The sequence below is a fragment of the Plectropomus leopardus genome, chromosome 12 (assembly GCF_008729295.1).
Source record: "Plectropomus leopardus isolate mb chromosome 12, YSFRI_Pleo_2.0, whole genome shotgun sequence".
Taxonomy (NCBI): domain Eukaryota; kingdom Metazoa; phylum Chordata; class Actinopteri; order Perciformes; family Serranidae; genus Plectropomus; species Plectropomus leopardus.
In genome coordinates, this window is record NC_056474.1 from 29,572,570 (window position 1) to 29,600,545 (window position 27,976).

At 39.4% G+C, this 27,976-nt stretch overlaps 2 protein-coding genes across 2 annotated transcripts in view; one reads left to right on the forward strand and one right to left on the reverse strand.

Annotated features, from left to right (window-relative positions):
* map4l (microtubule associated protein 4 like) overlaps nucleotides 1-4,584 on the forward strand; it is a 129,706-nt gene extending 125,122 nt beyond the window's left edge. Inside the window, exon 17 of the mRNA XM_042497553.1 lies at nucleotides 320-4,584. Coding sequence (XP_042353487.1) covers nucleotides 320-324 — 5 coding nt within the window. The 3' untranslated portion in view covers nucleotides 325-4,584. The remainder of the gene's footprint in view (nucleotides 1-319) is intronic.
* A 12,073-nt stretch (nucleotides 4,585-16,657) lies between these two features.
* On the reverse strand, nucleotides 16,658-27,951 carry LOC121951961 (myosin-7). Its single transcript, XM_042498461.1, has 37 exons — nucleotides 27,743-27,951; nucleotides 27,509-27,652; nucleotides 27,259-27,415; nucleotides 27,134-27,161; nucleotides 26,943-27,051; nucleotides 26,718-26,810; nucleotides 26,559-26,622; nucleotides 26,314-26,412; nucleotides 26,106-26,209; nucleotides 25,865-26,003; nucleotides 25,458-25,576; nucleotides 25,221-25,370; nucleotides 24,946-25,116; nucleotides 24,549-24,858; nucleotides 24,325-24,395; nucleotides 23,766-23,971; nucleotides 23,493-23,616; nucleotides 23,273-23,409; nucleotides 22,313-22,568; nucleotides 21,985-22,227; nucleotides 21,714-21,890; nucleotides 21,460-21,605; nucleotides 21,283-21,373; nucleotides 20,802-21,191; nucleotides 20,558-20,684; nucleotides 20,363-20,481; nucleotides 20,091-20,287; nucleotides 19,826-20,009; nucleotides 19,576-19,741; nucleotides 19,368-19,492; nucleotides 18,963-19,271; nucleotides 18,672-18,875; nucleotides 18,295-18,591; nucleotides 18,029-18,133; nucleotides 17,845-17,940; nucleotides 17,248-17,382; nucleotides 16,658-16,784 (listed from the first exon to the last, which is right to left on the reverse strand). Exons 1-37 carry the CDS (start codon nucleotides 27,941-27,943, stop codon nucleotides 16,764-16,766), a joined length of 5,814 nt encoding a protein of 1,937 aa, XP_042354395.1. The 5' UTR covers nucleotides 27,944-27,951; the 3' UTR covers nucleotides 16,658-16,763.
* Nucleotides 27,952-27,976: the final 25 nt, after the last annotated feature.

Sequence of the window (27,976 nt, forward strand, 5' to 3'; positions counted from 1 at the left end):
ATTCGAGTGTTTTCCCAGTTTTTAGACATCTACAGCCCCTGTTCTTCTTTGTGGAGTTAGCTGCTAACTGCTAGCAGCTGCTTTTAAAATCTCCCGCAAGGGATCGCACACATAAAATGCCGTCAAAATGTCAAGTAAAGCCTGAGCTAGCCCTTACTATAAGCTTTATTAAAGAAGAAAATCTTAAATCTACTCCACATCTCCATATTTCGGTGTTGAGCAGTCAGTGCAAAGAGGCTAGTGTCACTTCTCTCTCCTTGTCTCTTCTTTTCTCTCTTTGGTTTCTTCATTTCTTAAACCACGTCGTTCACCTCCACAGATTGAGTCCCAGTGACCTGTAGATTTTGGTGGGACACGCATGGCGCTCGCCTGCCTGCCAATCAACTGACCAACCAACCTACCACGGCGCAGTCACTTCCCTTTGGCCCCGCCCTTCATCTCGCCCACCGCAGCACCGAACTGACCGATCGCCTCTCAGTGTTTCTCTGGGGTCCGCCTGCCAGCTTCCTGCTACCAACCCTGACCTTTGACCTCTCAACGGTTGACCTTTGACCCTGCCTACCACAGAGAAGAGCACTTGCTGTTTGTCTGTGTTTCTGTGCGTGGGGTTCCACCAGCTTCTCAACCTTCAGACCCCAAATTTAACGCAATAAACCCACTAACTGTAGTCAGTGCTGTAAGGAAGTATACTGAGCATAGCCAGCTTTAGAATATTTCCACCAGTGAATTTAATTACTGCTTTATCCTTTTAGTGCAAACACCCTGCATCAGAACTTTTTAGTCTAATCTATGGTCCCCCACTTTGATCTGTGTTAACAGACCTTTGCTAATGCTAATATTTGCCCCACTTCTATTCCCAGTCTATGTCCACTTAGTCCCAAACCACACTCACCATTTAAGGGACTGTAACCGCTCAGCAGCAGAGTGAATACTGTCAGCTCTGCTTTAGATTAACACGTTCCAGCCTCCCAGCCAGCCAGCCATTATTTTCACATCTACAGTATCTAAAGAACTGCACGTTGTCACATTATCTCCCATTATATCTCTTGGTATCGTTTGTCTCACCCAAATTTATTACAATAATGCTTCTTTATCTCTGGATTATTAATATCATGATGTTAGCAGTGAGCAGTGACGAGGACAGGGACTTATGTAGAGTAGACAGAGTAGACGTTTGGAAATAGATCTAAAGGTTGGAAATAGATCCAAAGGTAGAGTTCGAAATCAGCACAGAAGCATTCAGGATGTTAGATAATTCTTGTGTTTCAAGGAAAGATGCATTCATTGGCAGAGCAAATGACTTTTACTACAATCGGAAACATCATTTGATGATGTGATGAGTGCAGGATAATCACCAGGAAAGGTAGGCGTTAAGTGACGGGGGAGCTCTTTGGCTTCTCTGGATAGCCTTGGCTCAAAAAAGATTTGGCACTGGACACAGGTATTTGATCTTGATGCCAGATAAGTTATTTTAACCTTGACAGAGTGGTTTCAAATTCAGGATGAAGGAGTATTTAAATCTCTATGATATGTGTAAGGCCTTGGAGTTAATCTGCAAGCTGCTGCACTTTTTAGTCAAGTTACATGAAAGCATTAATGCACAGTGTACTGTATCTGGCACCTAGACTCGTCAGCCACCAGGCTGCTAGGTAAGACCCGGTTGCGCCAGTGCTTGAAATGGTGGGATTTCACAGCAAAATCATAAGTCACATTAACTTCAAGTGCTACATGCTAATTTGCCTAAAACTAAACGGCACAGTCAAGAGAAAATGGAACAATAAAAATCAGACAGCTGTTCAAGAATGAGAAGGCTATTCTATTTCTATGCTTGCTAGAGGCTTATCAGTTAGCTCGCTAGCTATGTTCATTTGCCAACTGACCTTACTAGTCCCTACATCACCAGGCAAATCTGATCTGTTTCTCAAATCAGATCTTGAAGACAGACTGTCCGCACTGTTATTTGCATTAACCAGATTGGATTTGTGTGTTCAACCAATTTGCTTGGGTTGCTGTGGTAACGATGTAGGTGTCAGTAACTATGTAGCTATGCTTGTGGCTTGGCTCTCCAGCCCAGAAGCATGAAGGTCTATTGATTTGTACTCAAGACAATTTATTTTGCCATCTGTCATGGGAGTGTTAAAGCTCATGGTGTCTTCTCGGCTAGCAGCAGCATGGATCTGCTCAGCAACTCTGTCAATGTGGATTCGACGTTGTTATTTCCTGTTCAAAACATTTAGAAAATCTGATTTGAGATGCAAGAGCAGCTGGACTGAGACACATCTTTGGAAATCTAATTGACAAAGCATTTCCAAACACCTCCAAGTGAGGGTTGCACATAGTTTGTTTTTTTGTCCAGACTTTCTAGACATCTTGATATGCCAAACATATAAATGATTTGGCTTGCAGTCTTAACAAGGCACAAGCTGCTGAACCCTCTTAATTAGGAAGAAAGTTTGGAATAAATCCCCTTGCCACTTTCTGGTGTGACCGGGCCTTAAATTCACTACAACATAAAGTTATTTATTTATTTGGATCCCTGTTAGTTTTCGCCAAGTGGTCACTAGTTTTCCTGCAACCTATGAATATCTATGAGGGAATGCACAGGTCTGTAGAGTATATTACACACCTCTGGGGATATTGAGTGTGATAGCACTACTTAATGTTACTTAAAGAGTAACTAAACCCCCTGCTTTTAGCTTGAGTGCCTCCTCCCTGCGATGGGATAAAAGCCTCAAAAGTGGGCAAGGCTGGGAGGGGGTCTAATACACGTCCAGTCACCTAATCATGCCGTCTCTTGATCCGCAGCACCTCCCTGCCCCCGGCATAGACATAGTCAGTTGGTGACGGAGCAGCGACAGGGAGGCTCGGTTGGTGATAAAAGCTTGCTGCTACCAGGATCAGCAAATAGCAGAATCAATTCAATAGCAGGTTTTAATATTTTGCACTCAAACGTCAAAAGTTGGACCTAAATCATTCAACAACATAACTAAATATACCCATCAATGCTGCTTTTCAACTATAAAAGTTTGTGGGTTTAGTTACTCTGTTCACATCCTGCTCATAAAAGCTGAAAACTTTGATCAGTCGTGGTCATGTGGTCTTAGTCCACAACTAGTGTGGGTGTCTGCATGTGCTGCAGCCCAGTTCAGCTTTACGAAAGTATTTAAAAAATGACAAAAAAAGCACCTTAAGCAAAAGATCATTTCAGTATAAGACTTACAACCTTAACCTTTATCTTTATGTAAGCTCATAAAGTTAGGGGGCACTTTAGTCTTCTCAATAAGACTATTTCACGCAACACAACACAACACGTGCAGCCCAGTTTTCCTGCACTATAACTCTGGTTCACACACCTCCCATACACCCCTCAGTTTCAGTCAGACATTCATTGATTCTCCTGCAAAAGACCCCAGCAGTCACCCTGAACTGTGTGTAGCAAATACAGTTCACATGTGGCTGTTAGAGACAGACAAACAGACAGACAGCGCCTTCTTTTTCTCGGGCATGTGGTACTTCCTGGTCATGTGGTTCACCCCAGTGGAGAGGGGGTGGGGCTACAGAGCCGCACCCCTCTTTAAGTTCTCCCACTAGCCGGTGCGTCTTAGAATCCTCTCTGTGAGACCTGCTAACTTTCTTCACACACTTTACACGCAAGCACAGATATACACAGGAAAGCACACACATGCTTGTTGGTGTGCATGCACACAAACACACACACACACACACACACATAAACAAACAGAAATCAGCACATACAGTATAATACACACGAATAAGCACCCTAAAGTAAAAACAGTATGCTGTTCATAGAGGCATTTGTTTGTTAATGAAACCAACTCTTTATTGTACTTTGGTGGTCTATGCTGATATTGTTAAAACAATGATGAGCTGTGTCGGTGTGTTGTTCCTATCATAGTCATTGTCTGACATTTTCATCATAGGCTCACCTCATGCCCGCCGCCTCCGCCTTGTCTGTTTTTCTTGTCCCGTGTTTCGCTCCGACTCTCTGACAGCAATACAGTGATCTTAGTTCGAACGCCTCCTGTTACGTGCGCAAACAAATGAGACAGAGAGTGACCACAGAAGTTAAGATCAGGTAGTTAGAAGCATTCACATGCAGGGAGAAGTGTCAGTTAAAGGGAATAATGTTACATTCATGGCGAGTCTGAAGTTGGCATTTTATTTGCAGCTTTTTGGTGAATTTGTGATAGACTGAACCTACATAGAGCTACAGTACAACCAAGCCCCCAGCCGACATTTGTATGTGGGGTCCATGTGAGTAGTATATGGGCTAAGATATAAAATTATGAATTATTTTACTACTCTGGACAATGGGAAGTGCCCAACTCCAAAAATGCCATGAATGCAGCAGTATTTCAGCAAAGCAGAACCGAGAAATGGCCTGTGAATACTGTAGTTGGGACCATCCTGTGATGTTTGAAATTGTGTACTTGTATAATAGAGATTTGACAATTTGATTTTTTAATTGAAATGGTCATATCACACTCAGTTATAAAGAAAATTTCAATTAATGGTTGATGAGAAATCTTAAACTTAAAGGGAACATTAGTTTTTTCTCAGTTTACACAACATTTAAATGTCTTAGATTGTCAAGTTTTTAGAAAATACTTTTTGAAGTATTGTTTGTATTATTTTAGGAAATCACCTCAATTCAATTTTGGATTCTATAAAAACAAAAAAACACTGTGATGTGACTTTGATTTTAAAGCATTGATATGTGTCCCACCAGAATGAGTAGAAGCAGTTATCCTAATGGAGAAGGCCCTGTCTACTTACTTTAATTCTATGCATTGTGCATCAAAGGCAGGGATGGTCTCCACTGTAAAGAATTAGTGATGTGTTTGTGGGGTGTTGCCGTAGTTGTCAGATGTGTGAAGTGTTACTACTGCATCCATCCTGTAGAGAGCGCTGCTTAGCCTCTAGAACACTGATAGTCTGGCTCTGAGACTTAAACAAAGGCTGACTGAGAAACCTTACATTACCATCAGAGACCATTACACCATTAGAACAACTTCAGTCAACGTACATACTGTTCTCATTTAGTTTTGATGGCCATACTATATTATTGTATCTGGAACACGACATACTATCAAAGTCATATTAATTCTGTACAGTTCCCCTGACAACTCCAAAGTCTTGTGCACTTTGAACACAGTCTTGTTCTTTTCTTGATGCACTGAAGTGGTATAAAAGTTGCTTTACTGTATATTGGTAAAACATTGTCAGCTGTGTACTGTACATGTGTGCTTTCGGGAGCAAAACAGTCTTGGTAGTTAGAAGTTATGATAATCAAAGAGCAAGTTATCAAATAGTCAACAAAGAAGAACTAGGCAACTAAAAGCACCATATAAGCTTGTTTAATATTGTACCGTTCCCTCCAAATCATTCCCATGAGTTGCCTGAAAGTAAAAAACATGACCTGGGAGGATCATATGTGATAACGATAATGTGAATCTTTCTTTGGGAATAGAGGAAGAAAAGGGATGAAAGCACTTTGATAGGTAGACGGTGGTTTTTGTGCATTTAACAGAGGAACAAGTTGTAGTCTTATCGTGTGCTGGAAGCTCAGTGTGTTAAAAGATGATCTGACTTTGTGTATCTCGAACGGCACATTGGTGCCCCTTATGTTGGTCAGCTTGGTGGATTTTAATGGACCTTTGGTCATCAGTGTTGTGCTATTGGCTATGATGGTTTAACACTCAACTCTACACTCTGCCCTCATGTTGTTCCTGTCAACATTCACTGGTTATTACTTTCTGACCAAGCTGCAAAAGCAAGTTTCAGGTGAGCAGGATTCAGTTCACAGTTCAAGGACCCTTCTGAACTTTGAGGAGCCTTATTTGGGATGTTTTTAGGAATAGCATCAAAGCTAAGGCATTTGTGTCTTTATAAAATACCCAAACAGAAGAGAAGAAATTACACAGGTGTTGACATGTAAGAAAAGTCCCTGGGCATGGTCTTCACCTGAAACTTCTAGACCACCAGGGAGACGCAAGATGACAGTGAATCTTTTGTTTCTGTGTAAGATTTATTGTGTCGTGCAGTATCAGCGCATTTGTCGGCTAATAAATGACAAGTAACAAATAGCCGTACATAAATGACAAAGATTGGCTCATTGTCACTTGAAAAACAGTCAAGTAGTTCATTACTATCATTTTTCAACTTTGAAATGTCCTGCTCATTGTAAAACTTTAAAACCACAATTCTTAATTCAAGGGATTCTTTTTGAGAATGTTTGTTTATGTTATGTGTTCGTGTAAAAAAATGATCATCCGTATACAACTATATCAAATTTTTAAGAATTATGCTGTACGCTATTGCACATAAATATGTCCAATAGAGGTAATTATAGATCCAGTCTACCCTTCAGAAAATCTTTCAGAAGACAAATGGGCCATGTTATCCCTTTAAATTAAGGTATAATATAACGATAGAGGATACTATTAGGTTTAAGACTAAATTTATGCTTTCAGTGCACAGTGGGTTACAGTTATCATTGCAACTTTGCAGCTTGGTCCAAAGGTAATAACCAGCTTCACTCTGATGTCCGTTCACAAGTGTTTGATTACACCTTTATAGCGCTTGACCACCATCCATCCACTAGTATCTCACACTGTCCCTTGTACATAGTTTCCACCATGTTTTTATCACTCCAAAAGTAACTCAAATAAATGAAAATCAAACAAAAAAAAGAAAAAAAAATTGTACTTCTTAACAGGGTGTTGTGGATGTTGACAGATGAGCTTTCACGTTCATAAACCTGTAAGGTCAATAATGGTATTATCATTATTATTATTATTATTATTACTATAAGATTGAAAGGAAAGGAAAAGTGTACTTTTTCTTTTTTCAGAGTCTGCCTTTTTTTCCGCCAAGAAAAGGGCTGCTGAAGTTTCAAGAATGTTTTTCAAATGTATTAAAGATGCAAGATTATGAATACATGTATGAGGTTCGTCTCTGTTCTGTTTTGGAAGATAGATCACATATGGAAACACTATTTGCCAGATTCAAATTGACCGGCAGGAAGGGAGGCAGTGTGTGTCGTGTTTGGTATGGTCTGATATGTGATTATTAAAAAAACATTACAGACACAACAAAATAGAAAGCAAAACAGTTAAATAATTCACTTCAGAACTGGTTGAAAAACTTTAGTTCATTAAAACAGAAATAAACGATGTGATTGGTTGTCACGTCAGTTTGAAATGCACTACTGTACATGTAACACCTGACACACACTGGTCAGCCCTTTCTCTCGCCTACCACCAACCCCCCTCTTGTTAGATTAACCAGACTTAGTCTTTTGGCATGTGTTAGAATGTAATGTTGTATTAGACAGCTCCTATATAGACACCTTGACATACCTACCAACAGGGGAATGAATTAAGGGATGTCTTGGACCAAATTATCCTCTCAGTTTCAGTAACAAAGGCTGGAAATAAAAGAAAAATTGGAATTTGATTTGTGCAAATTTGTAAGTTTGACTCTGAACTGCCTGAAATGTAACTGGGACAAAAGGTTACCAAGAATAAAAAGGAGTGTTGGTAGATATGCACCTGGAGCCCCTAGCTGTGTCTCCCACCTACAGAGGCTTGTCAACATCACAGCACTGAAAAGTAGCTTTCTCTACCACAAATACAGGCACTACTATATGGTAGACCAGTAAAAACAATATTCCAACTGTAAATTCCAACAAGGAAAGCACAAAACTAAAAGTCTGTAATTGTTAATTGTATTTACTAGACAGACTTTGTTTTTATTTTTTATTTTATTTGTCCCAAATTGCAAACCAGACAAAAGAATCTACTTTTCAGTCCTGTGTCGTGGATCCACTGTAGCGTGTGCTGTATTATTCTGTAGGGCACAACACCATAGCAAGAGCATGCAGAAGACAACAAACAAACTGCTGGTTATTAGAGGCATCTGTCCTATTAGATAGAGCTCATCTCCCCCCCTTCAATTCTGAATATTTGGTATGAAAGAGATGTTCATTGTGATTCATTGTTAACCAGTGATGTGAATATTAATCATGAAATAAAAAGGTGAGCAAAAGATCAGACAGTGTCAAGGCTGTATTTTTTCCCCCTATTTTCACACTGTGAAAAGAAACTGTTTTAACTTAAAAAAAAAAAGTTAGTGTCTGGGTTGCCTTAAATTATTAAGTTGTCTGAATTTGAGTCAACAGGTTGAATTAAGTTGAATCAGTACAAAATTAGCTTAACTTGTCTTCTCAGATTTAGTCAACTTAAAATTCATAAGGAGCCTTTCAAGTTAAAACAATTAGTTTCTTTTTACAGTGCATTTACGTTATGCATTTCTCATAATTCATCATTTATCTATCTTACACAGTTGTTGGCCTTTTTTAACCAGTAGTAGACCATAATCAGCAGTTAAACTGTACACTTTATGAATTAATGAATTGCCTAACACAGTGGCTATTTTTCCAACTCAATTTTTAATCAGCGTATTTGTTAAGTATTCTATATCCAACAGTTATTATTATTAGCAACTACTAGCCTAATAATTTTTCTCATCACAATTTTACCTATTACAATTATTATCAAACTGAAATATTAAATAAAAAATGTTTTTGAGTTTAACCTTTTAAAACCTGAGCAAATCAAAAACATGGATAAAGGCAACAGCCAACAAAGAAATTACCCAAAAAAGAGAGTTAAAAAAAAGATGAATAATTCTGTATCATCATTTTTAATATGTAAGTATGATCATATATAGTTTTACCTCGCTTATTTTCACTGGAAATTTTTACCTAGCTTTTTGAAAAAAAAAAAAAAAACCCAAAAATTAGAATCTACAAAGTTCTTGCAATTTGCTAAATATTTCTTAACAAGTTGCTGACTTTTTTCCCCCAAGTTTATCAAAGAAATCAGACCAATTTGCTCCAGGTAGAAAGGTTTAAATGCTTGTAAAAAGCGTCTGAAAACAACATAAGAAAAATGATGTCACTCCAGATTTTAAAGGGTTAAATATTGTGCTAGAGCGCATAAAAGCAGAAAAAAAAATAGATAAATAAAAATAAAAAATAAATAAATTTTTATTTACATTTTTATGCAATTGCTGCAACTTGATAATTTTAACTGTACGTTAAGTACTCTAAATAATTGTATATTATTACATTTTACCATTGCTGAGTTAACAATGCATCATATTTTTTTAAGTGAGAGCATAGGTTAACCCATAATGGTATGTTGGTTGGTAGAGAGCTGGTTGTTAATACGTCCATGATCAGCACCCTGACCGAAGAGGACATGCAGGTGTGCAGGACCGTCTAGACCGGAATACGTAATCTCGCGCCCATTGGCGGACAGGAGCGGAAATGGCAGCTGTGAAGGACCGAAGGAAATATCTGAAGGCAGGAGGGGCGGTCGTGAGGAGCTGGTGGGGGCTGCTGCTGTCGCCCACAACTAGAAGTACTCAGCTGTAAGTACAGTACTTGAACCAATGCTCTGGGTTACTTTCCCGAACCGAAGTTCAAAATATCCAGTGCTGGTGGTTGTTAGCTAGCATGCTAGCATAGTTTTAGGCTATAAGTCAGCTAACATGCAATAGCTGGTACTCCTGCCTTTTCAAAGACAGTAAATGCGTGAATACACGTGAATATACTGTACATTGTAATGTAAAACAACAAACATTCGGGCGTGAGTTTTTCTGTAGTTGAATATTTTGTCAACTTTATGTAGTTAAACGTTATGCTGGTATGGCGCTGCTGTCATGGATGTATTATAAGGAAGTCGGGCTGCTCTGCCCCAAAGACTTCTACTCTGCTGCCTTGAGTGTATGTGCATTATTCCTTTATTTTAAAGTGGGTAACTTTTGTTAGTTAAAATGTCTCAAATGACTCCACTAGGTTTAGTTAGAGGAGAGCTACAGGTGTTGTGAAAAATTTTGTACCCCTGGCAGATGGTGTTTCCGGTCTGTTACAACGCATAGTGCCCCCCTCGGTGTTTCTGGTGACAACACCTGTACTGCAGTTTGGGGCTGCTAAGTGCTCGTGACTGTAGGACCCTCTCTTGGGTGCTTGGCTCTGTTGTTTTAACATTAGCTGCTGTTTTTGAATTTTGTCAGACCAGCAAACATTGTCAGAATGAGTTTACCTTAGTCACGTGGGCTTTTCTCTATGATGTTGGGGTGTGGTACTGTAATTAGTAAAAAAAAAAAAAAAAAAAAGTTTATTATGAAAAAACTGTAGCTAAAAAAAAATTGTTTTTTTTTTTTAGCAATTTGTAACTTAATGGCTATAGTTGAAACTTTATGTGGCATTGGAACAATGAGGCCAATTCCTTTATTATTGCAGTAGACTGAACATTTGGGTTTGACATCAAAAGATGAATATGAGGGTTCAAACAAAAGGTGCTATCTTCTAAGTTTTGTATCAGATCGAGATGTAAATACCTGGAAACAAAAGCTGGAATGTCTCATATTCATCTTTTGATGTCAAACCCAAATGTTTTCAGTCACTGCTACAATACAATATCTCCATTCACTCACATAACTCCCAATAAGTTGTTGTATGCAATTTCCTTTCTATGGTCGTCCAGCTGATCCGGGAGTGCTGCTTCTCAATGTAACATTTTTTTTGCAGGTAAAAGTTTTTCCCTGTACAATCCACCGTCTTTTGAACTACTTTTCAGCACACAGACTGAAAAATTAGCATAATATATCCAATACCGCTACCTGTTAGCTATTCGTTTGCTGGGTGGCCACACAATATGGCGGTTCCGAACCAAACTACACCCACAATGCACTGCGTTACGACGTCACTTGCCAAGCTCTGTTAACGATAAAATCCACTGTTGAATAGATTGTGTGGCAGTTTCCACCACAAAACGATTGTTTTCATGAAATTTCTTATGGAAGATGAAGCTCAGTGGTCAGTGTATCATCTGCTCATTCAGTTATTCAGTTCTATCTGGCAAACTAAAAAACAAACAAACAGTGAAAATTTTGTTTTTGTTTTTCTGTATGAAACAGATATTGAAAAAATACCTTCTTTTTTTATCATCATCTGCTCAAAAAGGAAAAAAACAAATAAGTAGGGAAACAAAAATAAAATTACTCAAATTTTTTGTTCTTTATTTTTGTTTATTTATTTTCTTATTTCCTATGGTGTCACTCTGGTGCAGCGCTTGCGTTGCATGCCCACTATACACGACCAAGTTGCCTCAATTCACATCTGTCCTGCCCCACGGTCACTTGTAACCATCCACAGTCCCCTGCCCGCTTCTCTACCAGAGGACCTTTTGCCTTAGTATTTCCTATATTTAAACGGAGCTGTTCAGAGAGTCACAGGGGCTGCAGCTTGAGTGGCTGTGTTGATGTGAGCTCCGTTTAAAATTTTGAAATTGTCACTCTCTCTCGTCGTATAGCCATCTTGGTCTGCATTGCTTGTATCCCAGCATACTTTGCACAGGGGTGCAAAACATAAGGCTAGCAGACACGCAGAAGATAGTTAAGTGCGGCTGGATATGTTTGGCTCATAGACATGTTATCGTGTGAAACTTTCTGATGACCATACTACCTGAAATATTTTTGATCTCTTTTCCACCGTCACGTCCTTCACTCTGAGCATCACTAATCTGGCAGCACATGCAAGACACCATAGGATATAAGAAACTAAATAAATAAAAAGACCAGCTTAAATTTGTATTATTTTTGTGTTTTATTAGTTACATAGAGCAGTCAAATTAAGTAAGTTGTGATATCAATATAATATCACCGTGTTTAAAATGGATTGGTACCCTTGCTTCTCCCCTCGTCCTTGCCTTCTGGCGAGGCGTTGTATCCTTGAGCACAAAGATAACCTGTGAAATTCCTGCTGGCTGCCTTCATGGCGCTGATGATTTAGGGGACAGCTTGGGGAGAAGTTTATGACGCACAGCAGAGGAGTGAAGTTTTTACATTGAGAGTAGCAGCAACAGGTGACTGAGCAATAGACAGCTAATAATTTACTGCATAGCAATCTGAATCAAGGCCTAACAGCACAGACTCAAAACTTAGACCTTAAGAAAACCTTTATATGAATAAAGTTTGACCACATGAGTCTTAAATTATACTTATTCAGACATCCATGAGAGGCAGTGGAGAGGCTTTCATGGCAAAACAATTTCATGTTTGTTACTTTAGTTTTTAGTCCTCGTTTTACGTAAAGCTATTTTAATAACATTTCATAAGTTTTTTTATTTGTTATTTTATTATTGTTATTGTTATCATTATGTTATTTCAATAACATTCTGTTTAGATTGTTATAATAGAAACATTCTGATTGTGTTTCTTCAAGGGCTGATTAGACTAACTCAGTTAGGTTAGTTAGGATAAAACACTGTATCAAGTGTGGTATTTGTGATTTTTTTTTTTTTTTGTTCAGCTGGCAAGGAAGGGTTGAACAGAGAGGAAGGGGGGTCGGTACCATGGACAGTGACCTTTTCCACTTATGCCAGCTCTGACTCTGTAAGTATTACATGCTTTTTCTACTCTCAGAGCCCATTGCCTATCATCTGACAACAATGTAGCCTTTTGGGGGCAATAGGTAATATCCGAGATCTGGTGTATCCAGCAAATGTCCGAGCCAAAACTTACTCTTCTGTGTGGCGCTCATTGTTTAAAGTTCGATTAGCAACTAGAGAAACATCCAGACAACATTTTAGTTAACCCTATATAAAGAGATGTTCTCATAAAGATGCAGGTAAGTTGGAAAAAAAGATGATAAAAAGCTAAATTGTTGTCAGACAATAGCTGATGGGCTCCAAAATTGCATTTTGGCCCATGTTCTGCCTCTCTTGCTCTCCACAGGGGCTGTTTACCAGTACGAAACCAAAGCCCACTCAAACATGACTGGTCAATACTACTCCGACCACAAATAGAAATCAGAAAGCATCCGATGCCATCTTGTATCGTTGTCTACAGATTCTGCACACATATGCTTATATCTGTTCATAGAGATTAACATTTTCTCCACTAATTTACAGAAAATCCTTTCAATATATTTCTGAGCCAGACCAACCAGCCATAAAGTAAATCATATAAGCACCTAATGTCTTTAAATAGGGAAAGAAATTCACATGCCACACAGTATGCTGCATCCTCAAAACAAGTAACCTAATTCACGTGCACACATATTGTTGATTCAAAAGTCACAGTTGTAGGAAAGGCGGGACAAGGCAAATTTATTTATACAGCACATTTCCTGCCCAAAGGCAACCTAAAGAGCTTTACAGATTAATCAAGTCAAAGTTCATTGTAGCCCAATCACAAAGCATGCCCCCAAGGGCTACAGAAATTCATTCATTCCAGCGGGATGATGGCTGGAGCCAATCCCAGCTGTCATTGGGAAAGAGGTGGGGTACACCCTGGACAGGTCGCCAGACTATCGCAGGGCCGACACATATAGACAGACAACCATACACACTCACAGTCACACCTCAGGGCAATTTAGAGTCACCAATCAACCTGAGCTGCATGTCTTTGGACTGTGGGAGGAAGCTGGAGAACCTGGACAGAACCCATGCAGACACAGGGAGAACATGCAATCTCTGCACAGAAGGGCCCACCCGCACAAAGTCCGAACCTTGCACCTACCAGAGTTCGCACTGTGGACCCTCTTGCTGTGAGGTGTCAGTGCTAACCACCACACCACCGAGTCGGATGTGGAAATAATTTCAATTAAATTTCATTTCTAAGGTCCAATATCAAGAATAACCTCAGAGGGCTTTACAGTGTACAACATCCTGCAGTCCTTGGACCCTCACAGGAATAAAAACTTCAACTGGGAAAAAAGTGGTAGAAACCTTAGGAGGAGCAGCTGAGGAGGGATCCCTCTTCCAAGATGGACATATGTGCAATAGATTTTGTGTGTATAGAACAGATCAACATAGTAAGGTAACAGGCTTTTAATGTAATTCCTCCTTATTTTTCACATTTGACACACTTTTGGAGTGCCTGACAATATTTCAAATATGCATTGAGGCTAATGTCAGATAATTTTCTATTCTATTCTTCTTATTGTGCATGTAAGACCCTCAGTTAAATAGTAAGAACATTTTTGGTGATTTGGATTCCCAGAGGCCTTAAGTGCTTGATTGTCTATACTGTAATTTAATCATGTTGGTCTATTCTGTACACATGACATATATGTTCGTCCACTCCTCCTTGGTTGCTCCTCTTACAGTGTCTTATATTGTACAGATTGTAAATCTCCTTGAAGCAAATTTGGAATTTGTGATACTGGGCTATATAAAGAAAAAAACTTAACTGGAAAAGTAACACCAATATTTACATACTAGAAAATACTTTTAATAGGTAACAAATGAACAGAAAACAGCATATTTTTTGTAAATAAGTGTCATCCATGAAAGAGTTTCGAAGGGATGTCTCACACTGAGCAGGCCCTGTATACCAAAACCTTATCCGTGAACCTTGTTTAGCATAAGTAACAACAGCAAGTAGAAAAGAACGTCTTCCAGACAATGGACACACACATTTTGAAATGTGTTTCTTTTCATACCAGAATTCTGAACCTTTCTTAGCTCGTCTCTATTCCAGGCGTTAGTGGTGCACTCAGCCTTCCGTCAAAGGTCCCATTCCCAGCTGTCCACAGTCCTTGTACCTCTAACTTGTGCAGTCACATGTACACACAAGGGAAGGTGTGAGGCACCTTGTCTCACTTAAGTTTGAAATCTGAGCCAACTGTGCTTTCAGAGGAGGTTGCTATTGTTAGAATGCTTGTTATTTACTGAAGGTCACTTGAGGAGGCGTTGAGTATTGGACCCTGCCTCCATGCGTCCTTCTCGTGTCTTACCCTTTCTCCTGGCCTCCATTCAGACGACAAAGTTAGAGGTTGGTGCATTTGCGCTCAGATCTGGAAGACTATAGATTTTAAAGTTGTTCTGCTGATGAAGACTGAACATTGCACATAACAGAGAAACAACGCAAGGAGGTAGGGTTTGAATTATAGAATTATTTAATAAGTTATGGGAGATGTGAAATATGCCTTATCTGCATATTATGCTCGTTAAATGTAACATTTTCATGGAATTGCACACAGTAATCACAGTAGCAGTATGTGTGAATGGAGTGATATTATTGTGAAACATGAGGAAAGTATAGACAAAAGCTTTCCTTTTCCATTATGACACTTGTCATGTGTAAGTGGTACAATGCAGTGATTAATTACTTCTAAAGTATTTCTGCTGTAGTACTGAAAACTTTAAGTTTTAACATATTTTGCTCTCGCTTATTTCACTCATATTCATTCTTGTAAGTTTGTTGTTATGCATTTGTAGAAATGTAATTTAATCTTTAATATTGCTGCATATTTAAAATAATTACCTGAAAAAGAGCTGGACTTTCACATTCATGCTTTTCTTTTTTAAAAAATTCTAGGCTTCTCTTGGGAAACACAAATCTCAGGAACGAGACACCCTCAACAAGAGTACCTCAGTGTAACAGGTAAGCCTGTCTGTGAATTGCTGCCTCATATTACCAATAGTATTTGTTTAGTCAGTAGTGATAATATGGATATAAATAACCAGACAATAATCTGTGACAGATCTATTTTGTATTTTCACTAAACTGAAATTTATAACCTCATTACAAAAAAATGGATGTTAGATACCATTTTTAATACCATGGGGAAAAAAATTGAACAAAGAGAAGAATTGAGGGTATAAAATTTAAATTAAATTATGCCTTTGAGTTGCTAGCAGCCATTGCAGGAGGCATGATGTTTTCATTTGCCCTCTGTCTGTCTGTACGTATGAGTGCATGTCCATACGTCTGTCCATCACATTGTCATGAGCACGGTACCTTGAGAATGCCCGGAGGGAATTTAATTTAAAATTTGACACAAATGTCCACTTGGACATCAAGGATGAACTGATTAGGTAACTGATCAGGAACATATGGAGAAAATTCAAATTTGGCACCAGCGTGCACTTGGATCAAAGATCAGTTGATTAGATTTTGGTGGTTAAAGGTCACAAAGTTCACTATGGCCTCACAAAGCATGTTTTTGGAAATTACTGAAGATTTAATGTGCTAATTATGACAACATTTCTTACACAAATGACTAATTGACATCATGTTTTCTGGACATTATTCGGTGCCGTAACTCAGCAGCAGAAGGGTAGACATTTGATCCAATGATAAATTGGTGACACTAATTTTGGGTGTCCACCTTGAAACTACGATGATTGCATTGATGTTTTGTGCTGTTGGGTTGAAGGTGTGTGTGAAGTATCCATGTTTTAAAATTTGTAGCTTCTTTGCAGCAACATTCATATTTAAAAATATATTTTATCTGCCTTAATGTTCATTATGTTGCAACATAGATCTGAAAACTCAAATTCACATGTAATAACCATTTGCACGGACAGAAATCCAGATTTCAACAAAAAGAAAAAAAAGCTCTTGGAATTGTGCAATAATGTGTAGCTACAATCCTATACGTGAAGCACAGGTCATTATTGTGACATAGATGCCACAATTAAAATAATGAAATGCAATTCAATTATATAGTTATGGATAATAGTAGAAGTAATGGGTACATCAGCCAGTCCAGGTCACCAGTAAGATCTTCAATTTACTCATATATGGTGAAGTTACAAAAAAAGCCAACGCATAGTTTGAGATGCAGATTATTTTTATTCTACTGAACAAATGACATGCTTAGGGAGGCACCATTATTCAGACATCAGGTGCCTCAGAAACAAAACTTTATGCCATGAGCTTCACTCCTCATCATGTCCTTTCTGAAATAAGAGAAAAAACAAGTCAGCAATGAAACTTTTCTCATTTGTCATAGATTAAATTATTGATAAATGCATGATATTTTATGAAGAAGTGGCACAATCAAAATATGTATATGTTTTAAATGCACTACCCAGACACCCTTGACTGTTAGTGACAAGGTTTTGTGCACACTGTACATAATTTAACTGGTGGCCTTAATGGATTCTAGTCCATAGTTAATAGATTCTAACTGGTTCATGAACAGTACCACAGTGTTTTATCTGTGATCATATTCTTCTGAAGGAGTAAAAATGTGTGAATATACTGCCATGAATGCTATACTTTATTTATGTTCTAACAATAATACATTGTCCAGATTGAAGGGAGCATTAATACTATATTTACTTTACCACTAATTGGACAAAAAACTGGCACATGTAGTGTTCCCAACACAAGAACCAAAAACAATGATCAGTAACTGACCTTTGACCCCACATCACGGCTCTTGGCACGTAGCTTGTTGACCTGAGACTCAGCGATGTCAGCTCTCTCTTCAGCTTCATCAAGCTCATGCTGAATCTTACGAAACTTGGTAAGATTACTGTTGGCCTGTTCCTCCTGTAGAGCAGAATCACAATATCATCAGTGCCTGACTTGACTGCAAGATTAATGTGCCTGGTTTAATGCAACTTATTTTTAAAAGCATGAAACCAGCTGACACCACTGGCAATAGATTTTTAAAATTGAATTCTTAAAAAAAATAAAAGAAGCCATATTTGTGTCAAATTATTTAATAATGGTTACTGACAGTTTGTACTGGGATGTGCAAATCAAATGCCACTATCAAAGGATGATCAGTCTACTTTATTGCTGTGCTGACAAGAGAAAGCCTGTTACAGAGTCATTTTTTCAAAGCTAAAAGTTATTTGTTGCTGTAGTGTCCAGCTCTACCACATAGCTTGTAGGATATTGATCAGGAATTGAGCCATGGTGTTGAGTATTCACGCACGATGTAAGTTCATACAGGTTATATGCTTTATTTTTCTATATTAGTTTCTCTTTAATATTACGAATACTTACAGCTTCCTCTGCAGATCTCTTGTAGGCTTTGACCTTAAGCTGCAGCTTGTCTACCAGATCTTGCAGACGGGCAAGATTCTTGCGATCCTCCTCTGTCTGAAAACAAATGATAACACAAGTTTTGTAATTACATAGAAATTACACTTACAGGGTTCCACAGTTTTGTAAATGAGTTGAAACTTGCCTGGTAGGTCAACTCCTTGATTCGTCTGTCATATTTTCGTATTCCCTTAACAGCATCGCTGGACTTTCTTTGTTCAGCCTCTACTTCACTTTCCAGCTCTCTGATCTGTTGAGGAAATGATTTAAAGACTGAGTTTTTTTGCATTTAATGTTTTTGTAGAGCTTTGATTATGAGGAACCATAACAGTTCTAATATCTTCATAATTGTTTGATTTTTATCATTCAGTGATTTAATTGCGTTGTTCATTTGAAATTATTGACACTCACCCTGGCCTCGAGCTTCTGCACCTGCTTCTTGCCTCCCTTCATGGCGATCTGCTCAGCTTCATCTAAACGGTGCTGGAGGTCTTTGATGGTTTGCTCCATGTTCTTCTTCATACGCTCCAGGTGAGCACTGGTGTCCTGCTCTTTCTTCAGCTCCTCTGCCATCATGGCAGCATCAGTAATGGCCTTCTTGGCCTTCTCTTCAGCATTCCTGCACTCCTGCACCGCTTCCTCCACTTCAGTCTGAAGCTGGGACGTATCAGCCTCCAGCTTCTTCTTTTGATTTAGCAGACTGGTGTTCTGGTGGAATTCAACTTGTGATTATAGAGTTCCTCTGTATATTGATAAGAGAGAAGACCTGTGCAGTGACTGCATCTTACCTGTGAGTGCAGTAGCTGCACCCTTTCACTAACATCCAGCAGCTCTTGCTCAGCAAGTTTGCGACTTCTGTCAGCTTGTTCCAGAGCAGCCCTGAGCTCCTCCACTTCAGCCTGAAGCAGGTTGTTGCGTCTCTCTACAATGGCAATGTTTTCCTTCAGATCATCATTGGCTCGAAGAGACTCATCAAGCTGGAGTTGTGCATCCTAGAAGAGTGACATTTATTGTGAAGCAAGTCAAACCAAGTAATAACATTATATGTCCCAGGTGGGTTTTTTGTTAATAACACAAACCTTTAGATGTGCATGAACAGCCTTAAGTTGTTTCTGAGCCTCAGCTGCCTGCCTGTTGGCCTGGCTCAGCTGGATCTCCATCTCATTGAGGTCTCCCTCCATCTTCTTCTTCAAACGGAGGGCCTCATTCCTGCTGCGAGTCTCTGCCTCGAGAGAGCTTTGAAGAGTGTCCACAGTACGCTGTTGGTTTCTCTTTGCTTGCTCCATCTCTTCATCTTTCTCAGCCAGCTTGCGCTCAATATCGGCCTTAATCTGGTTAAATTCAAGCTGGGCTCTGAGAATCTTCCCTTCCTCATGCTCTAATGAGGCCTATTATGAAATAAAAATAAATGAATAAAACTGGTTATTACCAATTACCAAAAAACACGCATAAGGTCCTCTGTGAGAACTCTGATTTCAACACACCTCTGCTTCTTCCAGGGCTGCTTGTATCTCAGACTTCTCTTGCTCCAACTGTTTTCGAATCTTCTCAAGCTCATGAATACTCTTCCCACTCTCCCCAATTTGCTCAGTGAGGTCAGATATTTCCTCTGAAAAACAACATGCAACATTATTAAGGGTTTAGTCACTAAACAAATTCTACAATAGAGGCATAAGCTGGAGTTACCCTTACCCTGCAGATTCTTATTCTCTCGCTTCATCGTCTCCAGATGTTCCAGTGATTCTTCATAGGAGTTCTTCAGTTTGAAGAGTTCAGTGCTCAGGGACCTGGCCTCCTTTTGAGAGCTCTCCAGCTCTGTTTGAGACTCTTCATACTTTTGTTTCCACTCTGCCAAGATCTGAAATATGTGTGCCTCAAGGTCAATTATACTCAAATTCTTCATCTAAGAGAGCAAAGGTGCCTTATGTATTTAAAATCCAACCTTGTCAAAGTTTCTTTGCTTCTTGTCCAGAGCAGCAGCAGCAGCATTAGACCTCTCCACGTCAACCATAAGATCTTCAATCTCATTCTGCAGCCTGTGTTTGGTCTTCTCCAGAGAGGAACATTTAGCATTTACTGCTTCAGCAGTTTCCTCAGCCTCCTGCAGACGCTGAGCCAGCTTCTTCCTGCATTATGATACAGTTCATTCAGGGTTTACTGCTTTTATACTTTGCCAAGTTGTTGGAGTAGAAATGCATTTTACTCACTTGGCCTCCTCCAGTTCCTCGGTTCTCTGGATGGCATCAGTTTCGTACTTAGTTCTCCACTGAGCCACCTCCGAGTTGGCCTTGGACATGCCACGCTGCAATTCAGCCTTGGCCTCCAGCTCCTCCTCATACTGCTCCCTGAGCAGGTCACAGTCATGACGAGCAGACTGCACTGCATGGGCTAAAGCATTCTTGGCCTGAAATAAAAGCATATCTTTGTGGATCTTTACACTGACATCTGTATCAAGTTCTCATTGTTATTTGCTTGCTACCTTAACTTCCTCTTCTAGTTGTCTTTTAAGGTCCTCAATTTGTTGAGTGTATGACTGTTTTCCTCTGGTTAGTTGAGACACCAGGGAATCCTTTTCCTCAAGTCGTCTTGCAAGTTCACCTAATTTTGATGTAAGAATAAAATGAGTACCTCATAATATCCTGAACAAAACACATTGTTCAAATCAGTTACATACCATTCTCAGTTTGAAGCTTTGCTTTCTGCATGGTGAAGTCATTGATGGCACGTTGTCCCTCTTCTGCCTTTGTTTTGTATTCATTCATCTGGTCCTCCAGAGACCTGCACATTTTCTCCAAATTGTTCTGCAAACAAAAAGCATCAACAATGGCACAAAACCTACTTCAAAAGAAGTGAAAGGTATCTTAGTCCAACAAAACATAATGATCATCAGCTGATGAGTCGAAAAACATTTGTTTTACCTTTGACTTCACAGTCTGCTCCATATTGGAGACAACATCATCCAGCTCCAATCTAAGCTCACTTTTCTCCTTCTCCAGTTTCTGCTTGACTCTTTGCAGGTTGTCAATCTGCTCTCCCAGATCAGCAACACTGTCAGCTTGTTTCTTCCTGAGTGTGGCAGCAGTGGCTTCATGCTGCAGAGTGGCCTCTTCAAGGTCTCTGCGGAGTTTCAGGAACTCAGCCTCCCTCTTCTTGTTCATCTCAATCTGGGCAGATGTTGCTCCACCAGCCTCCTCCAGCCTCTCACTGATCTCCTCCAGCTCTCTGGCCAAGTCTGCTCTCTGCTTCTCCACTTTGGCTCGGGCAGCTCGCTCTGCCTCCAGCTCTTCCTCCAGCTCCTCAATGCGGGCCTAGGCCAAAATCACAATTGTTTTTTGCAGTGAATAATGGCAACAGTCAAATATCATATTCAAGCAAGTTTACTATCTTTTTTAATTTTACCTGCAACTCCTTCAGTTTTTTCTGGAGTTGGGCACTCATCGCTTGTTCATCTTCTATTTTGCCAACTAGCTGACTGATTTCAAAATCTTTCCTGTGGATATAAAACCAGGTTAAATATACTAGCTGACACGGTTTTAACGCTATTGATGTGTCACACAAATACAATTTTCATGTTACTTTTTCAGCCTCTCTTCGAGTTGCTGCTTGTCATTTTCCAAGTCCATGAGACTCTCATGGGCTAACTTTAGATCCCCCTCAAGCTTCCGCTTTGCTCTCTCAAGATCCATGCGTATTTTCTTTTCTTGCTCAAGGGATCCTTCAAGCTGTGGTGGATGATTATTATGATTAGTTTAATATGTCCACAGTATTTAGTGTTTAGTGAAAATCAATTTAATTGATTTTCAAACATGCCAGGTTTTCCATGTGCCTACATCATCCACTTGCTGCTCCAGCTTAGCCTTGGCCTTGGTCAGAGTGTTGACTTTGTCTTCTTCACTCTGCAGATCATCCAGCGTTTGCTGATGAGCTTCCTGTAAGGCTTTCTTTTCCTTGGTCAACTTAGCAATGATTTCATCCAGAGCAGCCATCTCCTCGGTCATGTTCTTCACCTATGGCCAGAGGATTTTTTTCAATCAAGTACTTCAACACCAATGCCATTTTGAATACAAAGAGCAACTTCACAGTAATTATTGTTTCTGGTACCTTGTTCTCAGTGGCATGCTTCTCTTTCTCCACTTTAGCCAGAGTTAATTCCAAGTCGTCAATGTCTTTCTTCAGCTCAGAGCACTCATCCTCCAGCTTCCTCTTCTTAGCAGTCAGTTCAGCATTCATTTCCTCCTCATCCTCCAGTCTTTCTGTCAGCTCTTTGATTTTTGCCTCCAACTGGATCTTGCTCTTGATCAGCCCCTCACATCTTTCTTCAGCATCACAGAGGTTATCTTGCTCCTGTTATTTGAAGAGGCACAGCATTAAACAATAGCTGACAATGTTTGATTTTGTTATTTGTAATTATGACAGATTTTAAACATACAGATTGAACTTGAAGCTGCAGGTCGTTCTTCTCTTGGAGAAGTGTAACCATTTTTTCCTCAAGTTCCTTCTTGCGAGCTTCAGATTTTGCGAAAGCCTCTTTTAATTTGGTAAACTCCTCTTTCATGTTGGCCATCTCTTTTTCAGTCTCTGCTGATTTCAACAGAGGTTTAATCTTGAAATACATCTTCATCCAAGGCCAATTCTTGACCCCCATGAAGGCGCGGATGTTCCACTGTATCACAAGTAGTGCGTCCCTGTGGACAACAGATCAATGATCATAAAGCCATCTACAGCAGGGAAAATCCAGGATTATATAAGTTTATGCTTTCATGTACCAGAACAAACAAACAATAACAAAAATAACAAAAAAATCATTTCCAATACTACCTAGATCATTTCCCCCCTTACAATGCTCTTCTATGTTTGATATTTTGTTCAGTGGCCGTTGTACTGTTTGGTTCGGGTATGTAATGAAGAGTACGTCTACTTTTTAGGCACACCTTGTCATCAAAGGATGTGGTTTCTTAAATCTTTATACATTGATTGTTTTTTCTTCAAACTTGTTCTAACCTTGACCCATCCAACCCTAAAGACCTACATGTTTGCTGGGTGGGTCCATGACTCACACGTGACCATTCCAACTCTGAAACTCAGACCTCACATGGCCTCAACAACTCAGTAGGGTTTCACACCCATACAGGGTTTAAAGTCTGTCAAAGGACTCCCAACCAGTCAGTTACAACTAAAGAAGCCTCTGGGATGAGAGGGGAAACATTTTCAAGAAACTCAAGCAAGACCAGTTACCTACGATATAGCACTTAGAATCACCATGACCTAGATGACTGAGAGTCTTCACCCACATTGTGAAGCTCCTTGAGGCAAATTTATGATGTTGGGCTATATGGATAAAACAGACCTGACTTGACTAAGGATGTTGGGCCTTGCCATGAGCATTTACCTGCGTTCGACGATCTTTTGGAATTCAATTCTTGCCAGAAGGCCTCTTGACCGGGCTTGGATACCAGTGATGATAAGTGCCAGTCGGTCATCTCGCATCTCCTCCAGCAGACCCAGTAGTCCAGCTTTGAAGAACACCTTTTTATTGGGGCAAATAAGATACTCAGTAACAATGTACTGTGTCTGTTATGCATAATTTATTTTCTGTATATAATCCTGACCTTGGTGTGTCCCAGTTTGTATTGGTTGTGGTCAATATCAAGAGAGCCTAAAAGTTTCTCGGCAGCCTTCTTGTTGTCGATGAACTGTCCCTCAGGAATTGCATTAGGGTTCAAAATACGGTATCTTCAAATTCAATAACAAATGAATAACAAATTCAACTAATGAATTGTTTAGCATGTTGTGAAAAAATGTATAAAAACCCCAAAATAATTATGACAAGACATTCATTTGTTTTCATTGGTAGTTACAAATTTAGTCCATCACATGCAAACCTCTGTTTGAAATCTCCATAGAGGATCCTGTTGGGGAAGCCCTTTCTGCAGATCCTGATGCCTTCCAGCACACCGTTACAGCGCAGCTGGTGCATCACCAGAGGGTTCTCCATGGCCCCAGGAGTCTTGGTCTCATTGGGGATGATGCAGCGCACAAAGTGAGGGTGAGTAGACCTCAAGTTGGTCATCAGCTTGTTCAGGTTCTCCTGCAAAGTTTAAATTATAACTTAAAATATATTCTATGTATTCACTCTGTGTGTTATGATAACTTCAAAAGAACTGTGTTGTAAATTTAAATGCATTCCCAAATTATTTAATACCTTAGAGCTCAGTAATTGTGTCATAGCCTTGGGAAAGTATGTAGTAAACAGTAATGTTGGTAAATTATTACCCTGAAGAAGTTTTCTGTCTTGATAGCTTTTCCCTCTTTTCAGTTATGCTGTTTGAAACAAACCTTGAACCTACATGTGATGTGCCCACAATTATATTCCTAACTTAGATGTGTCAGCAATTGGCCAATTGAAAATATGAACAGAAAAGAAACCCACAAATAGCATACCCTGTGCAAAGCTGATACTGTCTGAAAGGATGAACCTTTCTTCTTGCCACCTTTCTTTCCACCAGCATCAGCTAAAAAGAATAAATAAAAATAACTTTAGTAGACAAAAAACTGTACAAAAACTATACAGTAATTGAATCTATATCAAGATGTCAGTCATCGTTGTCCATTATTGTAAGATTTAGTTAATTTACATTTATTTTAACTAGTGAGTGTGAACATACCTGAATCAGCTCCAGCATAATTGGCAAAGAGCACAGATAACAGCTTGAGAGTAGACTTCTGGTAGAGTCCAACCACAGTCTCATTCAGAGGATCCTTGTTCTTTACCAGCCAGTTGTTGATATTATAATCAACAGTTCCAGCATAGTGAACCAGGGAGAAATGGGCCTCTGCTTTCCCTTTGACAATTCTGGGCTTCTGGAAGTTATTTGATTTGCCCAGGTGGTTGTCATAGAGCTTAGCTTTAAAGGTTGCATCAGAGGCTTTGGGGAACATGCACTCCTCTTCAAGGATGGACATGATACCCATGGGCTGAGGGGACAAATATGAGTGGGTTGAAGAAAAACAAATTCAGTCATTATTTCACCTGTCTGAATATGTAGTAATCCAGTTTCACACCTTTTCAATCAGGTCAATGCAGGCCTGCAAGTCCATGCCAAAATCTATGAAAGTCCATTCAATGCCCTCTTTCTTGTACTCTTCCTGCTCCAGCACAAACATGTGGTGGTTGAAAAACTGTTGCAGTTTTTCATTTGTGAAGTTGATGCACAGCTGCTCAAAGGTGTTGAACTGTAATAACATTGAAAGAAGCCAGAAATTAACACAGGCATGACAATTATAAGCAAATATTGTTTACTCATGTTCATTAGCTGCTAATTCCATTCCAAACTTACATCAAAAATCTCAAATCCAGCAATGTCCAGTACGCCAATGAAGTACTGGCGCGGCTGCTTGGTGTCCAGGGATTGGTTAATTCTCACCACCATCCACAGAAACATCTTCTCATACACTGATTTAGACAGTGCACCAACTGCATAGTACACCTTGAGAAAAAAATATTAGTAGCATTTTTAAAACATTACTTTTTATTGAATCAAACTTTCCTCAAAAGGTTTCCTTCAGGTCATTACCTGAGCAACATTTTGTCCTTTGGTGACCCACTCATTTCCTACTTTGACTCTTGGGTGACACAGACCTTTGATGAGGTCAGCAGAGTTCAGGCCCATCAGATATGCAACTTTGTCAGCAACTGAGAAAGTGGAGAAATGTATCAGTCTGCATAAGTCTCTGCCTCTGCAACCTGACTGTTATTGCTAGACCGTTGTATTAGACTGCATTAGTTTTAGCTAGCTGTATCTAATAAAGAGATAATAAAGAGAGTAGTGAGTAAAAACATAGACAGCTGAAAAGTTTTATTTTTAATTCATTATTATGACTGAAGAACAGTTAAAAATCTGAATCCGCCCTGTGCCAAATCTTTGATTATAATAATACTGAAGATAATAATTATAGCAATAAACATATCAAAACCTCTCACCTTCAGTGCCATCGGCTTCAGCCTGCTCCTCTCGCTGCTTCTGCTTAAACTTCATGTTACCATAGTGCATAATGGCACCAGTCAGCTTGTAAATACTGTTCTTCTCTTCTTGAGTGAAGCCCAGCACATCAAAGGCATCCTGAATCAAATCAACAAGTGTAATTATGGTATTTCCTTATTTTGTTCTAAGTTGATATTTAACTAAAAAATGTTGCTGTCATGAATTGAAGATTCAGCTCACATCAGTGGCCATTAGCTCTTCAGAATCATTGATAGAGGCTACTGTCGTCTCTCCCTGGGAGATGAAGGCGTAGTCATAGGGGTTGTTGGTAATGAGCAACATTTCTGAAAGTATAGTCACAAAATAGAAAATATTTATTTCATGATACAATGCATGAAACAACCCAGTTAATAGTAACCATTATGTCACATGTATATTGTACACTTGCCCAGAAGTTCAGGCTTTGCCTGAGACAAGATCTGGTAGAAAATGTGGTAGTCCCTCTCAGCTTTAAGCTGATAGGTCACACGAGACTTTTCCAGAAGGTCTGTCGGAGATGAAATAAATGTTTTATGTTACTGTTACTGGTGTACAGTGCCGCTTACATACTGGGATTGGCTCTCGCACCACAAATCAGTGCAAAGAATGGGTGCCCTAGGAAATAGATGAATTGATGTATTTACTTTCACTTACATGTTTCGATATCAGCAGAGGCCAGCTTTCCTCGGTTGTCAAAATGAATTCTGATAAATTTACCCTAAGAGGAAGAGTAGTATTCATTTATATTTCAAATATGAAAAGTAACTATCAATGACGATCAAGCAGCCTCACTGCAGTTACACAGAAACTCACAAATCTGGAGGAGTTGTCATTCCTGATGGTCTTGGCGTTACCAAAGGCCTCCAGAGCAGGGTTAGCCTGGATAATTTGATCCTCCAGGGTACCCTGAGTTTGTCAAATAGAGACAAAAAACTGAAACTTGATTTACTTACTTAAACTGAGTAACTTACAAGTAAATAAATTATTTAGCATTGATAATTTGGTTGTATCATTTAAATAAAAATGTTTGATACATACCTTCTTTTCAGCAGCTTGATCTTTCTTCCCACCTGGGACAGCAGCAATGCTGGCAAAGTACTGAATAACACGCTTGGTGTTTACTGTCTTTCCAGCACCGGATTCTCCACTGAGTGGAAGACAGAAAGTTTAAGTCCAAGACCTATTAGTCTTAACTACTGAAGACATTGTTCTCTTGCTCTGTGACTTACGTGATCAGGATTGACTGGTTTTCTCTGTCTGTCAGCAAAAGAGGTTTTCAGATTATCGGTATAAAATTGTATTGAAATCATAGATGAATATTAAGACAAAATGAAGACTAAAATCGATGGTCTACCTGCCAGCATGTACTGGTAGGCATTATCAGAGATGGAGAAGATATGAGGAGGAGCTTCACTCCTCTTCTTTCCTCTATAAGCAACAACCACCTCTTGGTTGTAGACTGGCAGCCACTTGTAGGGGTTGACAGTCACACAGAAGAGCCCAGAGTAGGTCTGCCATATTAAGAGAGGGATAGACAATAGGGGTTTCATATGCTAAAATGTCTTTTTAACAGAAGATAGTTACAGATACAGCAAGTGTCTTACGTATATCATCCATGCTGCATAACGCTCTTTGAGGTTAAACAGCACAGCAGGCTCATGGAGAAAGGTGAACATCGCCATGTCTTCAATTTTATCAAACTTTGGCGGGTTCTGAGGGTGTACATCACACTCCTTTACTGTGACAGTCTGCAGAAAGAGATAATGCAGTCTTAATCAAAGGTCAAAATATATTTTAGCATATGTTTGAACTGAACTATATTAAAATGATATACATACTTTTCCATGTTCAGTCTGGGCAGTGACTTTGTCACCATCACGACTCGTGATGGATGCCTTGACGTACTCAACCTCAGGGTCAGGAACAAAGCACTCCTTCTTCATGTCAAAAGGACGAGTCTGGGCTTCCAGACGTTCCTTATCTGACTTCCTAAGATAGGAAGCAGCAGTCCCAAATTCCGCCATGGCGGCATCACCCATTTTTCAGCCTTGTGAGAAAAAAAATTAAGGAGT